The following is a 21,019-nucleotide window of genomic DNA, read 5'->3' as shown; positions in this document are numbered from 1 at the left end:
TAAAAGTTGAGATACTAAAAATAAACATTCTAAAGTTTTACCCAAGTAAAAATAAGTATGTGAAAGTTTAGCAAAAACCTTTACTTTACTGACAAGCTAATTTAATACTAAATTGATAATCAACGGTTTATAAGACGTTTTCAATCCCATAAATATATATATGTTTTAAATTTGCTAGACAACTTTTCTTAATTTCGTTTCATCATTTCATTAGTCCATTTAAATGGGGTCATGGATTTAATTGATTTTTTTTAGAAAAGATTTAATTGAATTTTCTAAACTTGGTACTATGAAGCATAAATTTATTAGGTTCGTTTTGAAAGTGTACATCTTAGATTGTTCTAGATGTATTTTACATAATTGAGTTTGAGTTATTTGAATTACGTTATTTTTGTAAAATTTTAATAAAATTGTAATTTTTTTACTATATTTTAGAATACATATTTATATTATTTATTTTTCGGAGCGGAAATTACATATTTTTTTTTACGCTATAACAGGTATTTTTAAAATTTAACATTAACTAATTAATTAATTATTTTTATCACGGTCCAACCTTCTACTCACAGGTCACACGCTAGGCTATTTCTCTTCTCTGTCAAGAAAGGAAGAAATTAGAAGAAAAGAAAAAAGGGAAAAAATTCAAAGAAAGAAAAAGAAAAGCTGGAAAAGCAGAAGACATCAAATATCCCTCTTGATCCCACAGCCTTCTTCTTCTTCTTCTTCCTTCTTTATCTCTTCCCTATAAAGCCGCGGTTTCTGCAGTCTTAGTTCTTTCCATTCCATTTTTTCTTCTTCTTCCTCTTCTTCCTCCTCTTCCTCTTCAGCTGTAATGAAATTCGAAGAATGGAACCTGAAGCAACAGTCGGAACAGATATGCAGGACTATTGAGGTTGATAAGATTGATCACCATCGCAGTGTTTCACCTGTGGTCGTGATGGAAGCTTCCGAAGACTGCGAGAGCGATGGCGACGGCCTCTATATCCCACCCCTCAACTTTTCCATGGTTGATAATGGCATTTTTCGCTCCGGCTTCCCTGACTCTGCTAACTTCTCCTTCCTCCAAACCCTAGGCCTCCGCTCCATTATGTATGTATCTTAAGTTTGTTTGTATATTACTCATCTCAGTATTTTTTTCGCCGCGTTGTTTTACTTGTTGTATCTGTGTATGATGAACGGGTTGATCAATTTGCGTCGACTTACGGATGCAGATGTCTATGTCCGGAGCCGTATCCGGAGCACAACATGGAGTTCCTCAAGTCGAACGAGATTAGATTGTTTCAATTTGGAATTGAGAGCTATAAGGTGCGTTTTCGTTCATTTTGGAGTCTCCTTTATTGCTAGAGTCACGGATATGTTAAATTGTGTTTCTTAGCATCTCAACGCTATTAATTACTACATTGGATTCAGGAAATTACTGCATCAAATTTAGACGTTAATCCTTTATATTATAGAACGTGTTTTAAATTATATGGACTGTTACCAGTGAGCACATATACGTAATTTAGTATAGAGTTGTTTATCGTTCAAATCAATTTCCTTTACAATTGTGAAGTCTGAATAGTTAGAGTTTTCTCATTGGATACTGAAGAGTTTATAAGCTTCTAAGAGGGCAGAAGTTTAGATGCCTTGGGCGTTGGAGGCTCTTTGAACTGATATTTGTTTTAAACTTCTACATGATTTTGATATCATGTTTTAGTCCTGGAATTTCTGTAATGAAAAGGATGTGTTTGAAGGATAAGTTTTGGCGTGAATCAGTGGAAAATTTGGCTAATAAATATGTTTGGAATTCGCACTGCAAAGTTGTTACAAAGTGTATGTACTACAAGTGAAAACTTGATCAGTCAAGAAGTTGTAATTGCTGGAATTATGCTTTTGTAAGAACTGATTTAGAATCAGATTGATCAAAATTTTCAAGAAAATCTTAGAAATCTGGTGTAGCCTAAACATTGAAGGAGAGAATTCTTTAAAAACTCTAATTCAAGGGAGTTTATTGATTCGAAGAATTCTGAGTACAAGAGATAAACTTCTATAGAGGGACAACCAAGTATTTAAAAGACTTAAATAATTAAACAAAATATCTAACTACATTAAAAATTAAAATCACTTATAAGAAGTGGAAATTCATTAAAAGAAAAATTTAGTTGGCCTTGGTCTGTTTAAGTGGTGATGCAATCTGGGGAAATGCTTTGTGCTTGAAATAATGGAATTTTCAGTTCTTCACCTTTCACTAGTCTAGTGAACTGCCAGAATCTTGAAAATTTATATGTAACTTCATACAAGCATGTAATCTAATCATCAGAACATTGGTGCAACTTGATGAGATCGATATTTGCAATTTGAAAATGTTGATTGCTTTACAATGATGCCATGGGTTATTTTTGAAGATTTAAGCTTTTGAAATGGCAACTTCGCTCTAAATTTAGCATCAAGCTGCTAGATCATGAATTTCTAACTTGCAAGTGATCATTGACAACTCTTGGCCTCAAATTGTAAATATGTGAACGTGTTTGAACCAGAAATGTAACTCTCTCAGAAAGTAGGAGTTTTCTGATTTCATCTACTAGTGTTACTAGCTGTATCATGTGATCTTAAGTTTAGGAAATTTGTAGGCTTTGGTTATCATTTTTCCTTTATTGTCAATTTGAACCTTTACTTCATCAGAAACTTTTAAGAGCCATAACTCCACTAAGCTGTCGTGAACATCCCTTTTTTTTTTTTTTTTCCATTGCTGTCAGTGCCACAGTGCTCCAATTTTTCTTAAATGGTCAATGTTTATGCCCCAGACTTCCATTATGAATGTTTGATTTATTTATGGTAACGTGGCATCAGCCTGGTGATCTTTTCTGGTCTCTTTAGGTGATACTGTGATGCTACGATTATTTTTCTTGTCCTGAGTTCGATGACAATATACCAGTGATATTACTCTGAATGATCTTGACAATATCAGTGATATTACTCTGAATGTACTAGCTTGCATAACCTAAATAAGAACAACGTAAATAGTTTTTAGAGTTAAAATGCTATTGTTATATTAATATTGCTATTTGTGTATTCAGGAGCCTTTTGTGAGCATCCCAGATGATAAGATTCGTGAAGCACTGAAAGTCGTCCTTGGTACTTATCAAATTAAACTGAATGACTGAAGTATTTACTCTGTAAAAATTAAGGTTTCTTATTAGGTTAAATTTTCCCAATGCAGACGCAAGGAATCATCCAGTTCTCATACACTGCAAGAGAGGAAAGGTAGTCACCCTTTTCCCCCCTATGTTTCCAGCCCATAAATTCAAGTTCACTACTCTCTTAATCCATAAGTTCCACTCTCTCTGTTCAGCATCGAACAGGTTGTCTTGTAGGATGCCTAAGAAAATTGCAGAGGTGGTGCCTCACTTCCGTGTTTGATGAGTACCAGAGATTTGCAGCTGCAAAAGCTAGAGTTGCAGACCAGAGGTTTATGGAGTTGTTTGATATCTCTAGCTTGAAGCATCTGCCCATGTCATTCTCATGCTCAAAGAGGTGACTAATGATTATACTGAGAGGCTTTTTGTTTGTTCCTTGGCAAATACAGATGCCAGATCTTGTGCTGGAATAAAATGGAAAAGTCAGACAACTCCCGCAATTCTTCTTAGTAATTTAGAAATTTTTCTCTCTTTTTTTTTCCTTAGGGGTAATGAGGGATGTCTAATACATATGTACACCTCAAATTATTATACTTTATACCTGCCCCAAGCTCTTTTTTTCTGTATCATTCTCTGTTTGATTTGTTAAGATACCTTTGGGATTGGGTGGCATTCACTAGACTAGGGCAGTAGAAGCATTCAGCTATCCCACAATTCATGGTGAGGTTGATTTGAAGGTTGAAGTTGATGCACCAACCCAGGCTTGGATATTAGTGAAAAATAAGTCAAGATCCTTCTCTTTGTCACCTCCATAGTCGTTCCTTTCCTTAATTATTATAAAAGGCAAGGCATGAGAGAGACAGGCCAGGCCCGTTTTTCTGTATCCAGTTGGATATCAAATTGAGGATGGTGTATCAATATAATTTGCATGTAAAAGAACTGTAATGCACTTTGTGTAATGATTATTTATTTGAACCAATGAAATACTGTATTACCTGATCAGCATCTTTCAGTTAATCGCTAAAGAACATCTCTGGTTCTTTCAAAGACGAAGGCTCGAAGCTCAGTGGGAAAAGAATGGCGACCACTCAATCTGAGGTATTTACTCATAATTCTCGCTTTGATTTCTTATGGAACTCTTATCGGATTCATTCAGTGTACTGGAAACTGTGTTTCTTTATATGAAATAATTATTATTATGATAATGAAATTCAGTCACAAATGATTGGAGGGGCATGTTAAATCAAGTGGATGGTGGGCTATTTATTTCTATTTGGCTTAATTTAGATGCTTACATATAGAGGAATGACTAGGAATTCCATTCCCATAATCCCATTTCGGCTGTCTTCATTTTTTTGAAGTTGCTGCTGTTAATGATCACGGGCAATGATTGCGTAGTTGGTAGTGTTGATGGAGTGGTTTTTTCTGGCTTTGCCGAGATACAATGATTAATGTTTTCTGATTATTTGTCCTCTGTTCTTCTCCAGCCATTTGCATGTTCGGTTAAACAAGGTTATGTGGTGTGAGTTATTCCACGGCGAGGCTGGCTAGTGCTTAATAATGGAAGAAGGGTTCTTATGGCATGTTTTTATTTATTTATAATTCTTTTTTTTTTTTGAAAAAATAGAAACAAGGTTGGCAATAAATAGTAATAATAAATCTTAAAATTAGTCTTTCTTTCAAAGTTAGTACATGGCAAAAAAAAAAAAAATATATATATATATATAAAATAAAATAAAATAAAAAAAATTCAGTCATGAAAATACACCATGGGAATGTATTTCCTAAATCTTTAGAGGGAAGTTTGATAATGACGGTTTTCTTTTTTTTTTTACGAAAATTAATCAAAAGACAGAAGGTAGAGATTGATTTAAGATTTATTAAAAGTATTATGGACTAAATTGGGACATTTGAAAGTATAAGAGTTAAATAGAATATAAAGAAATTTGATAATGACGAATTTTTTTAGGAAAATTAACGAAAGATAAAAGGTGGGGATTGATTTTAAGATTTATTAAAAGTATATGGACTAAAGTTGAACAACTAAAGAATTTGTGCTAAGAGACTAAAATAGTTTTTAATTTAATTTCGTTTTTTCAAAAACGTTCAGATAAGAGGTAGATGCAGGGGTTTGACTCCTCACTGGGTTAACTAAGAAACTATGTTTTAAGTTGTCACTTTTAAAACTAAAATATTCAATATCATTATGCCATTTGGATTTTTGTTTTCATATTTAACATACAATTTATGAGTAATATAGAAATTTCATTAATCTTTTACAAAAATTTGGAAACGAGAAATATAAATGTAAATAATTACATTTTGTATATTATCTTGGTACAAGGGATAGAAAAAAGAGAATTTTTTGAAGCATGCATGGTTTGCCTACCTTCCGGATCCTGGAGGTGGGGAGTGGGGAGGCTTTGGGGTTTTGCACTTCGCTCCCTGCAGGATCAGGATTCAAATTTATGGTCCTCTGTTATTTATTTATTTTTAAAAAATTTTATAAGACACTGACTCATTTTTTTTTAAAATTGAATTAAAAAGGAATCTGAATATTACTCAATAATTAATATCTCAATTATTTGATCCTCGTTTGGTGGTAAGATTTTGGTTTCCATAGTTACAAGCCTTTTTAGTTGAGGGGAGAGTTATGTGAAACTAATGGAAATTTTATATCAAAGCCATAATTTATAAAGCAAAAAACGAAATTATATTCGACCATAGTTAAAACATCAGTAACTCCTTTTTACAAGTTTTAATATCTACGTTCACCCATTATATTATATTGTTAAAAAAATAAGAGAACTAAGGCAAGTCCTATTTTTTTCTTTAATTTTATTGATAAAGAAGGTTAAAAGGAGAACTTTAAACTTTTATTTTAATTAATTAATTAATTATTTCAGTTTCCCCACTTGATATGAGAGTTGAACACTTGTGGATTTCCAAATTTGTTTGTTTATAGTGGTAGAATATATTGTCATTATGCCCCAGTAGAAATCCACACTTGTCCATGTCGCACTCTCGGATAGGTCTTAGTTGTCTTGACAAGCACGTACATGAATATCAAGATAGTTATAATTAAGCATAATATATATACATAATTTTGGCCAAATATAAGGAAAATCTTATTAAATTGTAGACAATAAGAATGACCTAAAATTGTTTACCTCGTTTGTACCAAGTCTATATTATAATATATATCCTAGAGAGAATAGTAGTATTAAAGTATCTATAAAAGATTAAATTTGTGGAAGTTTTTGAGTTGATTGATGATTTAACCTATATGTGTGTGTGAAACTTTTACTTTGTTAATCAAAATATTTACCACTTGTTGGACAATTTCATTTTCTACATACTTCCTCAAGCCCCAGTTTGAAAAAAAACCTTTCATTAACAAATAAACACATAAAATTAATCAGAGGAAAGAAAATAAAAAGAAAGAATTGTTTTAAAGTAGTTGTAGTTTCCTCGTCAGGTTACGTGGGAGCATATGTTGATCCCACTAAACAGCATATGCTGTCTGTAGGCACACGACCCATTAAGCCAAATTTTGCAATAATAACCAAAGATTCTCATTGTCCAAACTCAGAACTCCCTCTTCTACACACACCTTATAATTTTCTCTCTCTCTTTTTTTTTTTTTAAATCCAATTCTATCATGTCATGTGCCTCAATTTAATACTTAATAGTGAATGCACTGCACTGATATTGAGATTTTTATATACTAAATCAATCCATTCCATTTCATTTCATTTCAAACCACAATATTCATACACTAAAATAAAGTAGGAAAGTACACTTTTTAACACATATATATAGAGAGAGATATATATTTATTCCATTGGGTTAAGTTGGACAAATAATAAAATGACACACACACAAAATCAAATGTTGTGGAAGCTTGTTTTGGCCTTTGAGAAGAAAACCCATCATCATCTTGTTGTTGAGTTTTTGGTCATATTTCCCACTTGATGAAGCAATTAGTTTGGGGAGGTGGAATAATATAATTAAACAGTTGCAATTGGACCCAGTTTGACATTAGCTTCCACAGCTTTCATGGCTTCAAACCTTGGCTCCTTGGCCTGGAACTTCACAGCTGTATAAAGCTTCATGTAGTCTTCAAACACAAATTTTGGGTAGACCTGATTTTTCTCTTCTGCCTCCTTCTCCACCAGAGTTGGGGCTGGGTATATCACTGCATCGCTCCCTGGGTTGTAGAATGATGCCAATGACATCCTCCCTTCCCCATCTGCCTGTGCTATCACTCTGTGCTCCACGCTCTTGTACTTCCCGTTCGTTATCACCTGCAAAATCCCACGATTATAATTACTATGAACCAAAGAGGAAATTGTAATTCGACCACATACTCTAGAATGATACTTCCCTACTGACTGGGTAGTAGGAATTTTCGCCACCGGTCACTACTGACTCACGATTAAATTTATCATAACCCATCAATTTAAACTTTTTGGATTCATTGGTAACATTAGAGCAGATTTTTATTTGTGGTTAGCAAAATCTCCTCTTGTCCATTATAGTAACATACTTTTCGATAGCATATATCTTTTGCTGAACACGATTACAATTTTAACAATTAGAAGAGATATATAGACAAAGAGATTTTTAATTTTTGACATTTAATGTTTATTCAAAAAAGTAAAAAACCTGTCAAATAATGACAACCATAAAGATGTGTGGTGACCAATAAATTCATGTTAACGTTAGTACAACATTTCGATTGTTACAAAGAATGAGCCGTAGATGGTGGTTACCTCGAGCTGGTCGCCGATGTTGACGACGATGGAGTGGCGGAGCGGGGGAACGTCGACCCAGTGGCCGTCCTTAAGCAGCTGGAGGCCGCTGACCTTGTGGTCTTGGAAGAGAAGGATGATGCCACCAGCGTCGGTGTGGGCTCGGAGTCCCTTGATCAGATCCGGCTTCGGGCACGGCGGGTAGTTGCTGACCTTGGTGCCGAAGGTGGGGCCCTTCGACCCATAGAACACATTTTTGAGGTACCCTTTCTCCAGCCCAAGATTCTCACACAGCAACTCCAACAACTCTTCCGCAAGTTTCTCCAATTTCCCCGCAAATTCCTTCATTACCCTCCTGCGTTGGAAACCAAATACACGTCCAACAAATTTCAAACACATGACCCATCAACTCAAGCTTTTAAGGTGGTCCACGGATTATGCTTACCTGTACTCGTCGTCGAGTTCGGGGAGGTCGGCGATGTTGGAGACTGGGAGATGGCGGAGGAAGAATGTGCTTTCCCAGTCGATATCGTCGACCTCGGCCTGGACCGCGTCGAGGCCCTTGCTGGACACGAGCTCTTGGAACCGCTTCTCCATACATTTCTTGTAGTGTTGCTTAGTTAGCCTCTCCACAGTGTCCAGAAACTCCGGCGCAATCCCGTGGTTCAGAAGCTGAAATCCGCCATGGGAAATTTCGTTTTTTCGTCTTATATGAACATGAATCAATTGAATAATTGAAATTATTTTAAAGTTACCTCAAAGAAACCCCAGTTTTCACAGGCGTCCTTGATTTTCTCCATGATGGCTGCCCTCTCATGGCCGTTCAGCTTCTCCAAGTTGATCACAGGGAACTCCATGTCCACAACTAATTAATCTCTGTTTTCTCTCTGTTTAGTGTATAACTTATTGGGGGTAGAGGAGTTGGAAGTGGGTGTGGGGTATTTATAGGGGAGCAGATCTTGCACAAGGAATTTTAGTTTCTCCGCAGTAGAAATCGGGAAATTAACCATAAATAAAAGCCAAATTAGTGTTCTTGTTCTTGAAAGAGAGAAAATGGAAATGGGGTTTGGCTTTGGATTTGGGCTGGTTGAACAATATCCACAAGCTTGGAAAGTTGGAATTGGGCGAGCGGACCCACCATGATGGCTCAAAAGTTTGACCCAAAAATTAAAAGAAAAGGGAAAAATCAGAGGGCGAAGCCAATAGAATAGTGAATGGGTTTTGTTTTTGTTTAGTTGCATTCCTCAGAAATTGGACATTTTGTTTGGAGAGAAACGAAGCTACCCACTCCCTTCCCCCGTCCACCTCAACGACTTAGAATGACTTTGCCACCGCAATCACCTTTTTTTTCTTTTCTTCAAAATTCTACCCAATTTTTTTTGGAGAACGTTTTTAATTTGGAGCTAAAAATTAAATAAATATTTGGCTGTAGAGATTCGAGTTTGAGTATGACATGTTTGTTTGTGTATTTTGATTTGTATGAATGCTTCGGGTGATGCTAGTATGGAACTAAGAGTAATATTTAGGTGTTTATCAATCGGTATCCATCTTTGTGATGACTATTATTAAAAATTTGAAAGCTTTTTAGTTTTTTAAAAAATAAAAGAAAAAGTATTCTTTTTTCTGCATTTTTCTCTACTACTAGTCAAAAATTTAATGATGGTATGCAAAAGATATGTGTTGATTAGTGAGCATCCAAGAATTTTTGTGAAATTTGGGGGTGTGATAATAATTTGAGTTTTAGTTGGATGTGTGGTTAATAATCAATCTAGGATAAATTAAAAAAAGTGATTAGATAAATTAATTAAAAAAAGAGTAAAAATAGAAGTAGTTGTTTAACTTCCTTAATTAAGTTTGTAAATGGTCAACCTTAGCGTGTGAAATAGTTAAGTATAGTAATGGGGCCTCTATTTTAAATTTCAATTGGTCTGGATTTGGAAATATTAGATCTTCAAATAATATTTAAAAAAGGCCACCCTTTTTTTATTATTTTTTTTTTTTTTTGTGTTAACTTGATAATTTTATACTACTGTGAGATCAGAGTGGCTGCTTTTGCAGGAAAAAAAAATGCACATGGCTTTATTTAATTTTTTAGATTCATCTAATTATGACAAAAAGATTAAACTTTATTAAATTTTGGAAGGCTGCCAAAGCAACATTTTAAAAGGATTAAATCCCTTGAATCCCCACCCCTTTATCTGGACTCTAAAAAAAACAAAAAATCAAAGCCCTAAAAAAGTACTGAAATTATGTAAGGCCACTCATTTCTCAATTTTTTTTTCTTTTTAATTACTCTTTCTCTCCACCTGAAAAAATGGTGCTCCCTTATAATAAATAATATTTAGAAAGTATTGATAAATATTACATTATAAATAAATAGTAGAGATTCAAACGGCTCATAGAAAAGATGATAATATGAACTATTTTTATGTCAAAAATTTTGTTTTAGAATACCATATTACAAATATATAAACAGATGATTTGAATCTTTGAGAAGTGAAAGTTTTGGTAGTTGAATATTGGTTTAAATAATATTTTTAGTACATATATTTTTAGATTTTGTTTATTTTAGTTTTGTACTTCCCTTCATTTTAATTTGTGTATTCTCACGATTGTTATAGGAAGAAAATAGAGATCAGATTAAGCAAACCGAAAAGAGGAAAGAAAGCCGAAGAAAGAGCGGACCCGAAGAGGTAAGTGGGTTGGGGGCCAGCGACCTGGGCCGGCCGTGGCCAACTCGAAGTCGACGCCGAGCATAACCTCTCCAGTGAATCCCGACTCCCGTGCAAGTCCAGTCCGAGTCGACTTGGTCTCGACCCTGAATGGTACGTGAGGCCTACTCTGTGATCTCCTGGCGTAAGGATTCGACGAATGTAAACCCTAGGAGGATTAGGGTTCAGCTGATCCTGAAGGGATTAGGACTCGACCTTTACTAGCTACTCTCTATACCCGACTACTCCAATACTAACTTAGGCATCAGAGTCTGTGTGGCAAAGGCTACACCGGTCTTCTGTTTTGCAGGTCTCATCAATGCTTTTGTTCTAGAAGATTGGTGCGAATTCGACGAAATTCCAGGAAGCAGAATTCTAGCATTAACAACAATGTACTTATTATTAAAAGTGACTAATTTGGTCTCTATTCGTAAAATTTTAACATAAATTTTATAAACAATATAAATTTTTTTAATACAAATTTATGACTACATTTCAATAAATTTAGTGAATGAATTATCTTGTTAAAATTGTGATCGAAAGAACATCATTCCAACAAGAAAGTTCCCCTTGAACCGTCCTGGGTCCGCCCATCTCCCCTTTCTCAAGGCATTTCTTTAGACAAAAGACTCCGTTTTTTCTCTTTTCGGATGGTAAATATTTGTCGAGGTGTGAATCAAACCCTTATTTGAATTGAAATTGAGATACTGATGCAAGTTATTCCTTTTTTTTTATGAAAATGAAAGAACAAAATTATCATTTTTTTTTTTTGTCATTTTGGCGAAAAGAAAATATATTTAAACTTGAATATTTGGACAATATTCAGGTCGGCTATGTGAATAAAAGTGCGTGCATAAATGTTTCAGTTAGTTAGATTTATGAAATATATTATTGTGGGGATAAATTGAATTTGTTATGAGAGTGGAGACGAGCGTGGTTTATGATAGGGGGCCACAGACACACGTGAACAATTGAATGCATTTTATCATTAAAAAAAAAATCCAATTTAATGCATCACTTTTTATTTATTTTTTTAATTTCAAAATAAAATAGCTATTAATATGAATAGTGACACCCTAACAATATAATACAGTAGGTGTGACAGTAGATAGATGTAGATTGATTTGGATACATCATATGCGTAATTTTTTGAATTTATTTAACAAATTTAATTATAAGTATATTTATTGATTCATATAATAATAATAATAATAATAAATATATTTTTACTCCTTATAATTTAAGGAAAAAAAATAACTTTACTCGTAATTAAGTCGATCATTTTAGTCTTACAAGTAGTTTAATTTTATATGATCCCTTAAATCATTTATTCGTCAATGAGTTTTATAGAGAAGTAACATATCATAATTAAGAGCTTATATTATGATTTTGTCTAGTCTATTTTTATAGATTGCTTAGAAACCTTTGTTTAGAACTATACAAAAATTAATGAATCTAATTGAAAATCAAGTTTAAAAATAGATTTTTGCTTTTAGAAATAGAAAACAAAATGGTATGATAGACAAACTAATGAGTACTATGTGGGTCGGTATTTTGTTCGAGGTGTTTACAATAGGGATTAAATAGATTTATAATTTGAAGTTGAAAAACGTAGTCAAAGGTTTAAAATACTATTTTGGTTCTTATATTTTCGATTTTTTTTTAAATTTTAGTCTTATAGTTTTAAATTTTCATTTTGGTTCATGCACACTCATACTCTCTAAACATTTGATTTTGGTTTTTGTAATTTTAAAGTGATAATTTTGGTATTTATTTATAAAATTTTAACACAACTTTTATACATAATATAAATTATTTTATACAAATTAATGACTACAAAGATATTTAGTGAGTGAAATGTCAGGTTAATTTTTGATTTAAATAAACGAGAAAAAAAAATGAATGGACCAAAATCATCATTTATTTAAAAAAAGAAACAAGGATTAAAATGAACTATTTTGAAAATACAAATTAAACTAAAATGAACAAAAGTGGTAAGTTATACAAAATAAAATAGATATTTTGAAAATATAAAAATCAACCTGAACTAACCCTAAAATTTATATAAAGTATTGAAAGTAATTTTTTTTTTTTTTTGAAAACGTATTGAAAGTAAAATTAATAAAAATAGACTTTTCAAAAGATGGCTAGGCATTTCATCCCCTCCATTGATGGACCATTTCCTTTTTATTTTCTTCTTCTAATTGTTTTTATAATTATTTTTATTTTTGTGGTTTTTGAGAAAAACATAGTGGAAGGGCAATAACTTTCAATGCTTTATGGTGGCTATTGATAACATAACATGTCAATCAATGTTATCCAACTTGTAAAATTGGATGAATTTGGTCTTTCTTGATCTCTTCAATCTAACCTTCCTTTTTCTTTCATTTTATAACTATTTCTTTCTTTTATTACCTGCCATATATTTTGGTATGTACTTTGAATACTAATCAAAAATAAGTCGGGTCATTATTCAACCTACCTTTCATCGTACAATTTAATATTCGTTTGGTTTTAATAGTCAAAAAACAAAACAAATTTATTTGGATTTGTTTGAATTAATAATTTTTGTTTTTGGCTCTTTATTATTAAATAAAGTAGTTTAACAATGTTACTTTATAGTTTAAGAAAGGTGCGAACCTTTAAACATTATTTTACTTTGTTTCTCGCCCTTTTTAAGAATACATTTAAACCCATCAAACCAAATATATCTCACTAAATAAATACCAACTCATCCGAGTTGATGAACTAAAAAACATCTAAACTCTTAAGCAAAATTTTATATCTAACACTTAGATTTTCAAACAAAAAAGTAAATGCTAAATAATAACCATCAAACCATCATAATTAATAAAAGAAATGTTAGTAACAAAGTATACATTTTAATAATGAGAAGGTTATCTAGGATGCCTTTAACAACGTTCTGTTCTCTTTTCTTGTATCTTGTTTTCAATTTTGATAAACATAAACGTCTCGTAACTATTTTTGTTCTCGTTTCTAAATTTTTAAGAAATGTTTCCAAATTATATCGATAGTTAGGATAGGTTCCAATCACTCTTTTGATGCCATGACGTTGTGGTTGCACGAGAACCATTGAATGAGGCTATTTTTCATCTCATTGTTAGCGTGTGGGAATACCAAGTGCAGCCAATAACAACGTATACCCTCGAAAGAGTCCAAGATTGCTTCATCAAATGAGTTTCCTTTTAGAGAGTATTAGAATCTTGAGTTAGCTCTACCTTTTATTGTGATAGAGATGAGAGGAACTACTCATAAATGTCTTAGTTGGTCCACCGGTGAACTCATTGGGTATGAAAACAAAAAGATTAAGTTTTTTTTTTCTTTTTTTGTTACCCTTCTCTTGTTTCAATTAAAAAAAAAAACAGAAAGAAAGAAAGAAAACCAACCAGATGGAGAATTTTGATTCTTCTAACCCTACATTCAGAACATTCACAAGACAAATCCATGTTAATAAATAAAATAAAATACAAATAAAAGAGATTTGTTATTAAATTAGCCACAGAAACCCAATCTTGTCGCACTCGGTTAAAAATAGAAAAACAAAAAACAACAAAATTCCAGGCAACAAGATCTACAATGATTAGAATAAGGAATTGCAAAAAAGAAAGCTTAGAACTCCGAACAGAATTTAGAAACATTATTTTGAACTTACAACTCCATCAAACACGAAATTACTCCAAAGAATTGGAATAACAACAATTCTATACAGTTAGATACAAAAAAAAGGTGATGTACAAATATATAAAAACGATTATTAATGAGAGTTACATTGAATAAGTAGTTTTTATAAGATTCACGGACTCTATCAAGTACAAGTATTTCTTTTGAGTTCACCAATCTTAGTCCGATTTCATTTTTGGATAATGGTATTTGAGCTTTTAGGCTTTGATACAATTATAAATTAACTGTCAACTAGAGGAGTAGTCAATTATATTATAAATTCTTATCAGGTCCGTTAACTTTTTCGATATGAAATCCTTAAGAGATCACAGTGAACGTCTCGACATTCAGAGAATGGAACGAGAGCATGAGTATGGAGATTGGACAGCTCCAATACAGTGCGCATGGCACCGAGAAGTCCCCACAATGTCGGACCCAACCACCAGCTTCTTTCACTGTCACTTTCTAGGATCATCACGTCGTATTCTTCTTCTTCTTCTTCCTTTTTAAAATTTTTATTTTATGGGTTTTGATTTGGACGTATTGGTTCACAAAGCTTGGGCATGTGCAGTGTACGAAGAAGGGAACTAACATGGGGGAGAGGGAGAGGAAGATTTTAATTGAATATATGCTTAGCTTTTTGGTTTGCTTTTGGGTTTTGTTTTGGAAGCCATTGGATTCAACTTTGTAGAGAAGATAAGCCTTAAAAATGCCATTTTTTTTTGTTCAGAGCAGTGATCACCACCTGTTTGATATAATATCCCACTGAAAGGAACAACCCAATATCATCTCAGGTACATTCCCCTTTGGTTTACTTCCCTTTTTAAAGTAACCCCTTTTATTTCTTTTTCTTGGTTTTGTCTTTGCCTAATTGTAAAATATTATAAATAAAATCCAATTCAAGTGGGTATTAGAAGTCTTGGCTTAACTAGATAGATCTTCCTGTTAAATAATTTGTCCATCCGAAAATAATAATACAGTAGATGAGACACTTATCGCAATGTTGAAAGTTCGATTGTTCTACACTTATCTTTGTTGAATTAAAAGGAAAAAATGGTGTATTAACATTACCATACATAAAATTGTTAATTAAAGTGTTAATTAAATGTACCTTTTCGTATATTTTTTCATGGTAGTTTCAAAATTCGACACGTAACTTACTAGATGTGGTTTAAAATGCATTGAACTATTTAAGATATGCTTGACTAAAGTATATATTTTTTAAATGCAAAATGTAGTTTCTTTATAAATAAATCATATTCCTAATTTGTTTTGTGATTATATTTTGACATATTATTTCAAATAAACCTCAATCTTAGCTGGTTTGATGAGTTTTTTTTTTATTTTTTTTTACTTGTAAGTAAAAGTAATAATTGCTTCTTGCTATGACTTTTTATTCTCAATTAATAAATAATAGTAGAGCTCCTAAGCATCCAATAGTAATTTGCTTTTCTTGTTTTTAAGAATGTAAAAACAATCGCCTTATTTTTCTAACCTAAGATGGTTGGTTTGCAGTAGAAGCTTTTGTAAATGGGAAAAAAAAATACATAAACAATAATTTGATCAGCGTCTTAACCAACTGAGCTATATGCTCCGATTGACTATTATTTCTTTACATTTATAATTGAGTATTAAAAAAATCTTTTAATTATTTCAATTGAATTTCGCCCGATTAATATGTATCAAAAAAAAATAAAGAATTAAATTTGGCGTAATAATTTAAAATTGAGGGGTGTGAGTGGGATGTTTTCTTATTCCTTTTGCATTGTTCAAAGGACTAGACAAGCAACGTGCAAAAGATGGGATGTGATTTTCTGATTGGAAAAGTTAGTTATTTTGTAAGTTACGTATAGGATATTTATTATTCTATTTTTATGTATAGTCTTATGAGATTGGAATAGACTTTCAATGGAGTTGTTTTAATCGTATTACTTTTTCTCATTTGGATTTTTGTACCTCAAATATTCCTTTAAAAAGAAAAAAAAAGACTTGGTATTGGATTTCAATTTAGTTGTTTTCACTGAATTAAGTATGATTTAAGTGATCAAATTAGAGATTTGAATTTATTCCTGATGTAGACTGTAAAGAGGTTCTTAATTTTTTACTTTATCTCTCTTATTTGGTTAATTTACCATAAAATGAAATTTAATGACATTAAAATAAAATTTGAATGGAATTACTTCAATGTTTTGCCTTTTGTATATGGATTTTTATACACTTTTTGTTCCTTAGTTCTTTTTAGCAGGGTCAATTTCAAAATTTTAAAATGTTTAACCAAAAATTAACACGGTTTAGCCCATGAATTACACGACAATTTCTTTCTTAATAGAAAAAAAAAAGAAGAGAAAAGAAGAACGTCCTTTTGGTTGATTAGTTTTTGCCTTATATATCCCTTTGATGTTGGTGTCTATGCTTTAAACTCGTGCACTTTTAGTCTTTGAGTTTATGCCTTATATATTAGTTTGATGTCGGTGTCTATATTTTAAAATCGTGTGAAGTTTTCATTCTGTACATGCCAGATCATGAATTAGTAACTGCATCCAATTCCCAAAAAAATCCCAATTGTTTTGAACTTTCTCTTTTTGATAGTCTTTGAGTTTTTGGGATAAGTTTAAATGGTCACCCAACTAACAATGTTGTTAGGTATCTCACAAAAAGATGATTGAGCTGACATGACATATCTGAGTTAGAATATATCATTCGCTATGTGGATATTCACTCTACATTATACCTATTGCATAGCACGATCTAATAAATAGAGAATGCTATCATAAACCTTAACATGTCGATGTGGAATGTAACATTGTGCTGTTAATCCACGCGATCGATCACTGGATTTTATTCTGGCCATCGTATAGCAACATCGGACAACTAATTAGCAACACGATCATAAACCTTAATGCATTCATGTAGAAGATAAGATTAGTCTTCCAAGTGATCAATTACGTGATGCCTCTTAAGCAAATGCGATTCAATAGGTGAATGGGAAAAGTACTTAAACAAAATACAATTCAGTGGAGCATAGAGCACAATAGATCAATGAAGTTGGAGCGACGCGAAGAGGACGACAAAGACAAAATCTTTGAAGGGTTTTTTTTTTCGAAGAAAAAAAACAAAATTTTGATTTTGAGCAAAAGTGCAATGGCAAAATGTGAAAAAAAAAATTGAAAACGAGTCCACTATGAGAAAGGTTATATCGTTGTGTCAAAATATAAACATTGCGTAATGCGATCTTATGACTAGTACTGCAATAAGATTATTGATCGTGTTTTAAGGGACATCGTGTAAGTGATTGCATATGGTGGATTAGCAGTACCAGATTACATTCCACGTGGGCGCGTTAGAGTTAAATGTTAATGATCGCATTGTTTATTAGATCGTGCTATGTGTTATGGGCATAACACACGTGTGAATATCCACTTAATGAAAAGATATATTCCAATCTTTTTTATGATACTTAAAAACCATGTGAGACCATTTAAATCTATTTAGAAAATGTACAATTATAAAACACAAGGACGAAAATAATTAATGGTGAAAATCATGAACCAAAAGGACACTTTTACTAAAAAAAATCAATCAATAGCGATGATCATTTGTTTTACTATTTATTTAAGTTTAGGATTTAATTTAATGGAGAACTAAACAAAAAAACTCATCCAACAGTTACAATTAGAAAAAAAAAATTGTAGAGCTTAAAAAGTTCTTAATGACCTGTGTATTTGGAGTCGACACGTGTGTTTATTTGCCCAAATAAACACGTTTTTTTAATTAATAGTGTGGGTTTAGTATTCAAAATTTAAAATTAGAGCCAAATTTAGACTTTTCCCTTTGAATAAAACAGTGTTGTTAAGCATTTGACCCTTGTTTTCTTCCCTTGCTCAATTTTTTATTTTTATTTTTAATTTTCAGATGCGATGACAGGCTTTATTTAATCTCATTTCTTTTTCAAATCAGATCAATCATAATCTCTCTACCACACAGTTCAATTTAATTAAATTACATAAAGTCAATTTTTTGTTGCGTTAGAAACTTAAACATAATTAAGCTAGAAAACACATAAAATAATTTTTTCTTTTTTGCAAGTTTAGAAGTTCAAATCATAGATTTATTTTTAAAAAATTATTGGGAAAACATATTTAAAATTTTTATAAATATTTACTTGTAGAATCTAAATTAGTTATTATATTTTTTAGTATAAGTAGGAGCGAAGAGATTGGAAGTTATGACCTGTTAGTAAGAGATATGTATTAATTATGCTAAACATATTGACAATCTAAATTAAGTTATTTCCTATCACTCTTGTTCTCTTTTAATTAGAAATAAAAAATATTAATTTAAAGATAAAAGAATTAATTGGTTGTAAAACTTAAAATAATCAACCAAATTTGTTTTCTTTCCACCAAACTAGAGTAACAATCATATCAATAAAGTCACACATCCAAACATAAAATTTTACGACTTTTGGATTAGGGTTTTGAGTCAATAAATCACAATAAATGTCTAAATTTCCAGCAAAACTTAAAGAAAAAATTACCAAAAATATCTAAGGTATATTAATTTGGTCCTATAATTTTAAAACTATTAAAAGTTTTGATTTAATTAAACCTCACCACTCAATTTGAAACCCCTTTTTACCTCACTTAATAACCCATCTTTTTCTTCCTATTTTTAACTCAACTCATCACGATTTAAATAGAAAACGTTTGATGTATTTTAATATAACAAGAATTTGTAATGGCAATGATAACTTATGAATTTCGACCCAAATCCTATATAAGTTAGATTGAGTTAATTGATCAAATTTAAAAATATATTAAAATTTTATGGAGTTATATATATATATTTTAGTACAACATATGAGTGGAGATAATTATAAACTTTGTGGAGTTATATTGATTCATCATTCTCGTGGAGATAATTTTAAACTTTGTGGAGTTATATTGATTCATCATTCTCATACAATTATATAATTATAAGCTTTGTTGTTTTTAGTACAATAATTATAAACTCATTTGTTAAACATGGGTTTAATGGGAAACACAAAAGGAAATAAATGTCAAAACGCTTGTTAGGTATGAGTCTTCATCAGAGAGTATGATTTTTTTTTTTATTTGGTACAATTTTTTCTCCACAAATAAACATTTTTTTAGTCAATTTATGGTATTTAAATAGGTTTGTAGTCAATGAAAAATAGTCTAAAATTCAACTTGCCAAGCAAGAAAAAGAATATCTAGATTCTTGCCCATGAACTTCTGGGTTAGTTTTTAAGATGTCACACTCAATGGTTAGGTCATGGAAATATGAATTTCTTCTTTATAATTTGATTTTATGTCTTTTTTATTTGAATTATTATATTCTTTTACGTTTAAATTTAACTTTAGTCCAGAAGCTGTCATCTTTGCTATAATTCAATTAGTGTATTTTCAAATTTTTATTTTACTTCTTAAATGTTGCATAAAAAATGTTATTATTTTAGCTTTTGTGGCTCAATTTTCATATTATATAACTAATAAAAGTTTTGAATGACGTCATGCATGCTTATTTTCTAAGCTAACATGTATTTTGTATTTTTGTTAAGTGAAATATGAAAATATTATATAGGACAAAAGTAGGTATGTATAAAAGTAAAGTTACTAAAAAATAAAACCATTTAAAAGAATAATGAAACTTCTTAAGATCTCTAAATCATATTTAAATATATGACTAAGCATCTCGTAATACTAAGATTATTGACTAAGCATATTTATACAAATTCAAAATTAAATTACAGGAAAATAATGAATAATTAAATTACAAATTTCATCCCTTAACTATGTCCTTGAACTTAAGGATAGGTTTGGTTGGTGACTTGAAAATAGAAATCAAATTCTCAATAAAAAAAATGTTTGTGTAATAGATTTGAAAATTGGATTTCAATTTTAAAAAACTTTCGAAGCAGGTTTAATAATATATTTGTAAACTAGTTTAATCTAAAATATTATCAACTAATTTATTAACATATGTGTTATAAATCTTGTATAATTATTATTCTATAATATTCTATAATTTATAATATATTATATTTTACATTAATTAATTTAAAAAAATAATTAAAAATAATAAAATGAGTTTATAATCTAAAATAATATATTTATTAAAGTTTTTATCTTTCTTAATCTAATTATGCATTTTAAATTTAGGAAAACAATGAATATTTACTATTTAAATCACATGATCCAAAAATAGTTTTTAAAAACAAATGTGCCAACCATATAATCCACTTGATCCATTAAATCTAAAAACAACAAAAAGAATCTCAATAAGAAACAACCAAATACAAAATAAAATTTGATTTTATACTATTTCTACCATTAATGATATTAACTAATAATAACTTAAAGTTAAGTAGTGAACATAAAGAAGAGTATCAAAAACCTATAAAAGGAATTTGATATGTTTATTTCAAAAAAGGGTATGTTGAGCAACTTTATTTTATCTATATTTTCTAATTTTTATGTTATTCATCTGCCACATTATGCTAAATTATTCAATATAAACATATCATATCATCATTTAGTTAACAAGATTAGCAAACTTAAATTAGTAGAGCATAATTGAAATTCTCTAAAATAATTTTAAGTACTAAATAGACACAAGGAGGCGTGAGCGGAGGGCAACGTGCGGAAGGACAAAATTTGGGGATTAAGAAATGGAGGGAAAGGATTAAGGAAGGGAAGTGGGTGCAAGATTGATTATGTTGGTTGTGAGCTAC

The 21,019-nt window shown here is 31.0% G+C and overlaps 2 protein-coding genes across 2 annotated transcripts; one reads left to right on the top strand and one right to left on the bottom strand.

The window, feature by feature from the left end:
* Positions 1–609: 609 nt before the first annotated feature.
* PFA-DSP1 (Phosphotyrosine protein phosphatases superfamily protein) lies at positions 610–4,121 on the top strand. The gene is made up of 5 exons (XM_022294069.2): positions 610–1,089; positions 1,212–1,305; positions 3,060–3,117; positions 3,203–3,246; positions 3,335–4,121. Exons 1-5 carry the CDS (start codon positions 833–835, stop codon positions 3,518–3,520), a joined length of 639 nt encoding a protein of 212 aa, XP_022149761.2. The 5' UTR covers positions 610–832; the 3' UTR covers positions 3,521–4,121.
* Positions 4,122–6,938: 2,817 nt separating this feature from the next.
* Positions 6,939–8,859, bottom strand: EFE (ethylene-forming enzyme). The gene is made up of 4 exons (XM_022293885.2): positions 8,629–8,859; positions 8,319–8,545; positions 7,895–8,228; positions 6,939–7,426 (listed from the first exon to the last, which is right to left on the bottom strand). Exons 1-4 carry the CDS (start codon positions 8,728–8,730, stop codon positions 7,130–7,132), a joined length of 960 nt encoding a protein of 319 aa, XP_022149577.1. The 5' UTR covers positions 8,731–8,859; the 3' UTR covers positions 6,939–7,129.
* Between the last annotated feature and the right edge of the window lie 12,160 nt (positions 8,860–21,019).

This window comes from Momordica charantia (genome assembly GCF_013281855.1).
Source record: "Momordica charantia cultivar OHB3-1 chromosome 2 unlocalized genomic scaffold, Mcharantia_2.0 BLBB01000002.1, whole genome shotgun sequence".
Classification (NCBI taxonomy): Eukaryota; Viridiplantae; Streptophyta; class Magnoliopsida; order Cucurbitales; family Cucurbitaceae; genus Momordica; species Momordica charantia.
This window is presented reverse-complemented; position numbering and strand designations above follow the sequence as displayed.

Coding starts and splice junctions, on each gene's coding strand:
- PFA-DSP1 (XM_022294069.2), top strand. CDS start 833: ATGAAATTCGAAGAATGGAACCTGAAGCAACAGTCGGAACAGATATGC. Junction 1,306..3,059: donor TTGGAATTGAGAGCTATAAG/GTGCGTTTTCGT, acceptor TTGTGTATTCAG/GAGCCTTTTGTGAGCATCCC. Junction 3,118..3,202: donor AGCACTGAAAGTCGTCCTTG/GTACTTATCAAA, acceptor TTCCCAATGCAG/ACGCAAGGAATCATCCAGTT.
- EFE (XM_022293885.2), bottom strand. CDS start 8,730: ATGGAGTTCCCTGTGATCAACTTGGAGAAGCTGAACGGCCATGAGAGG. Junction 8,546..8,628: donor AAAACTGGGGTTTCTTTGAG/GTAACTTTAAAA, acceptor GGCGGATTTCAG/CTTCTGAACCACGGGATTGC. Junction 8,229..8,318: donor GAACTCGACGACGAGTACAG/GTAAGCATAATC, acceptor TTTCCAACGCAG/GAGGGTAATGAAGGAATTTG.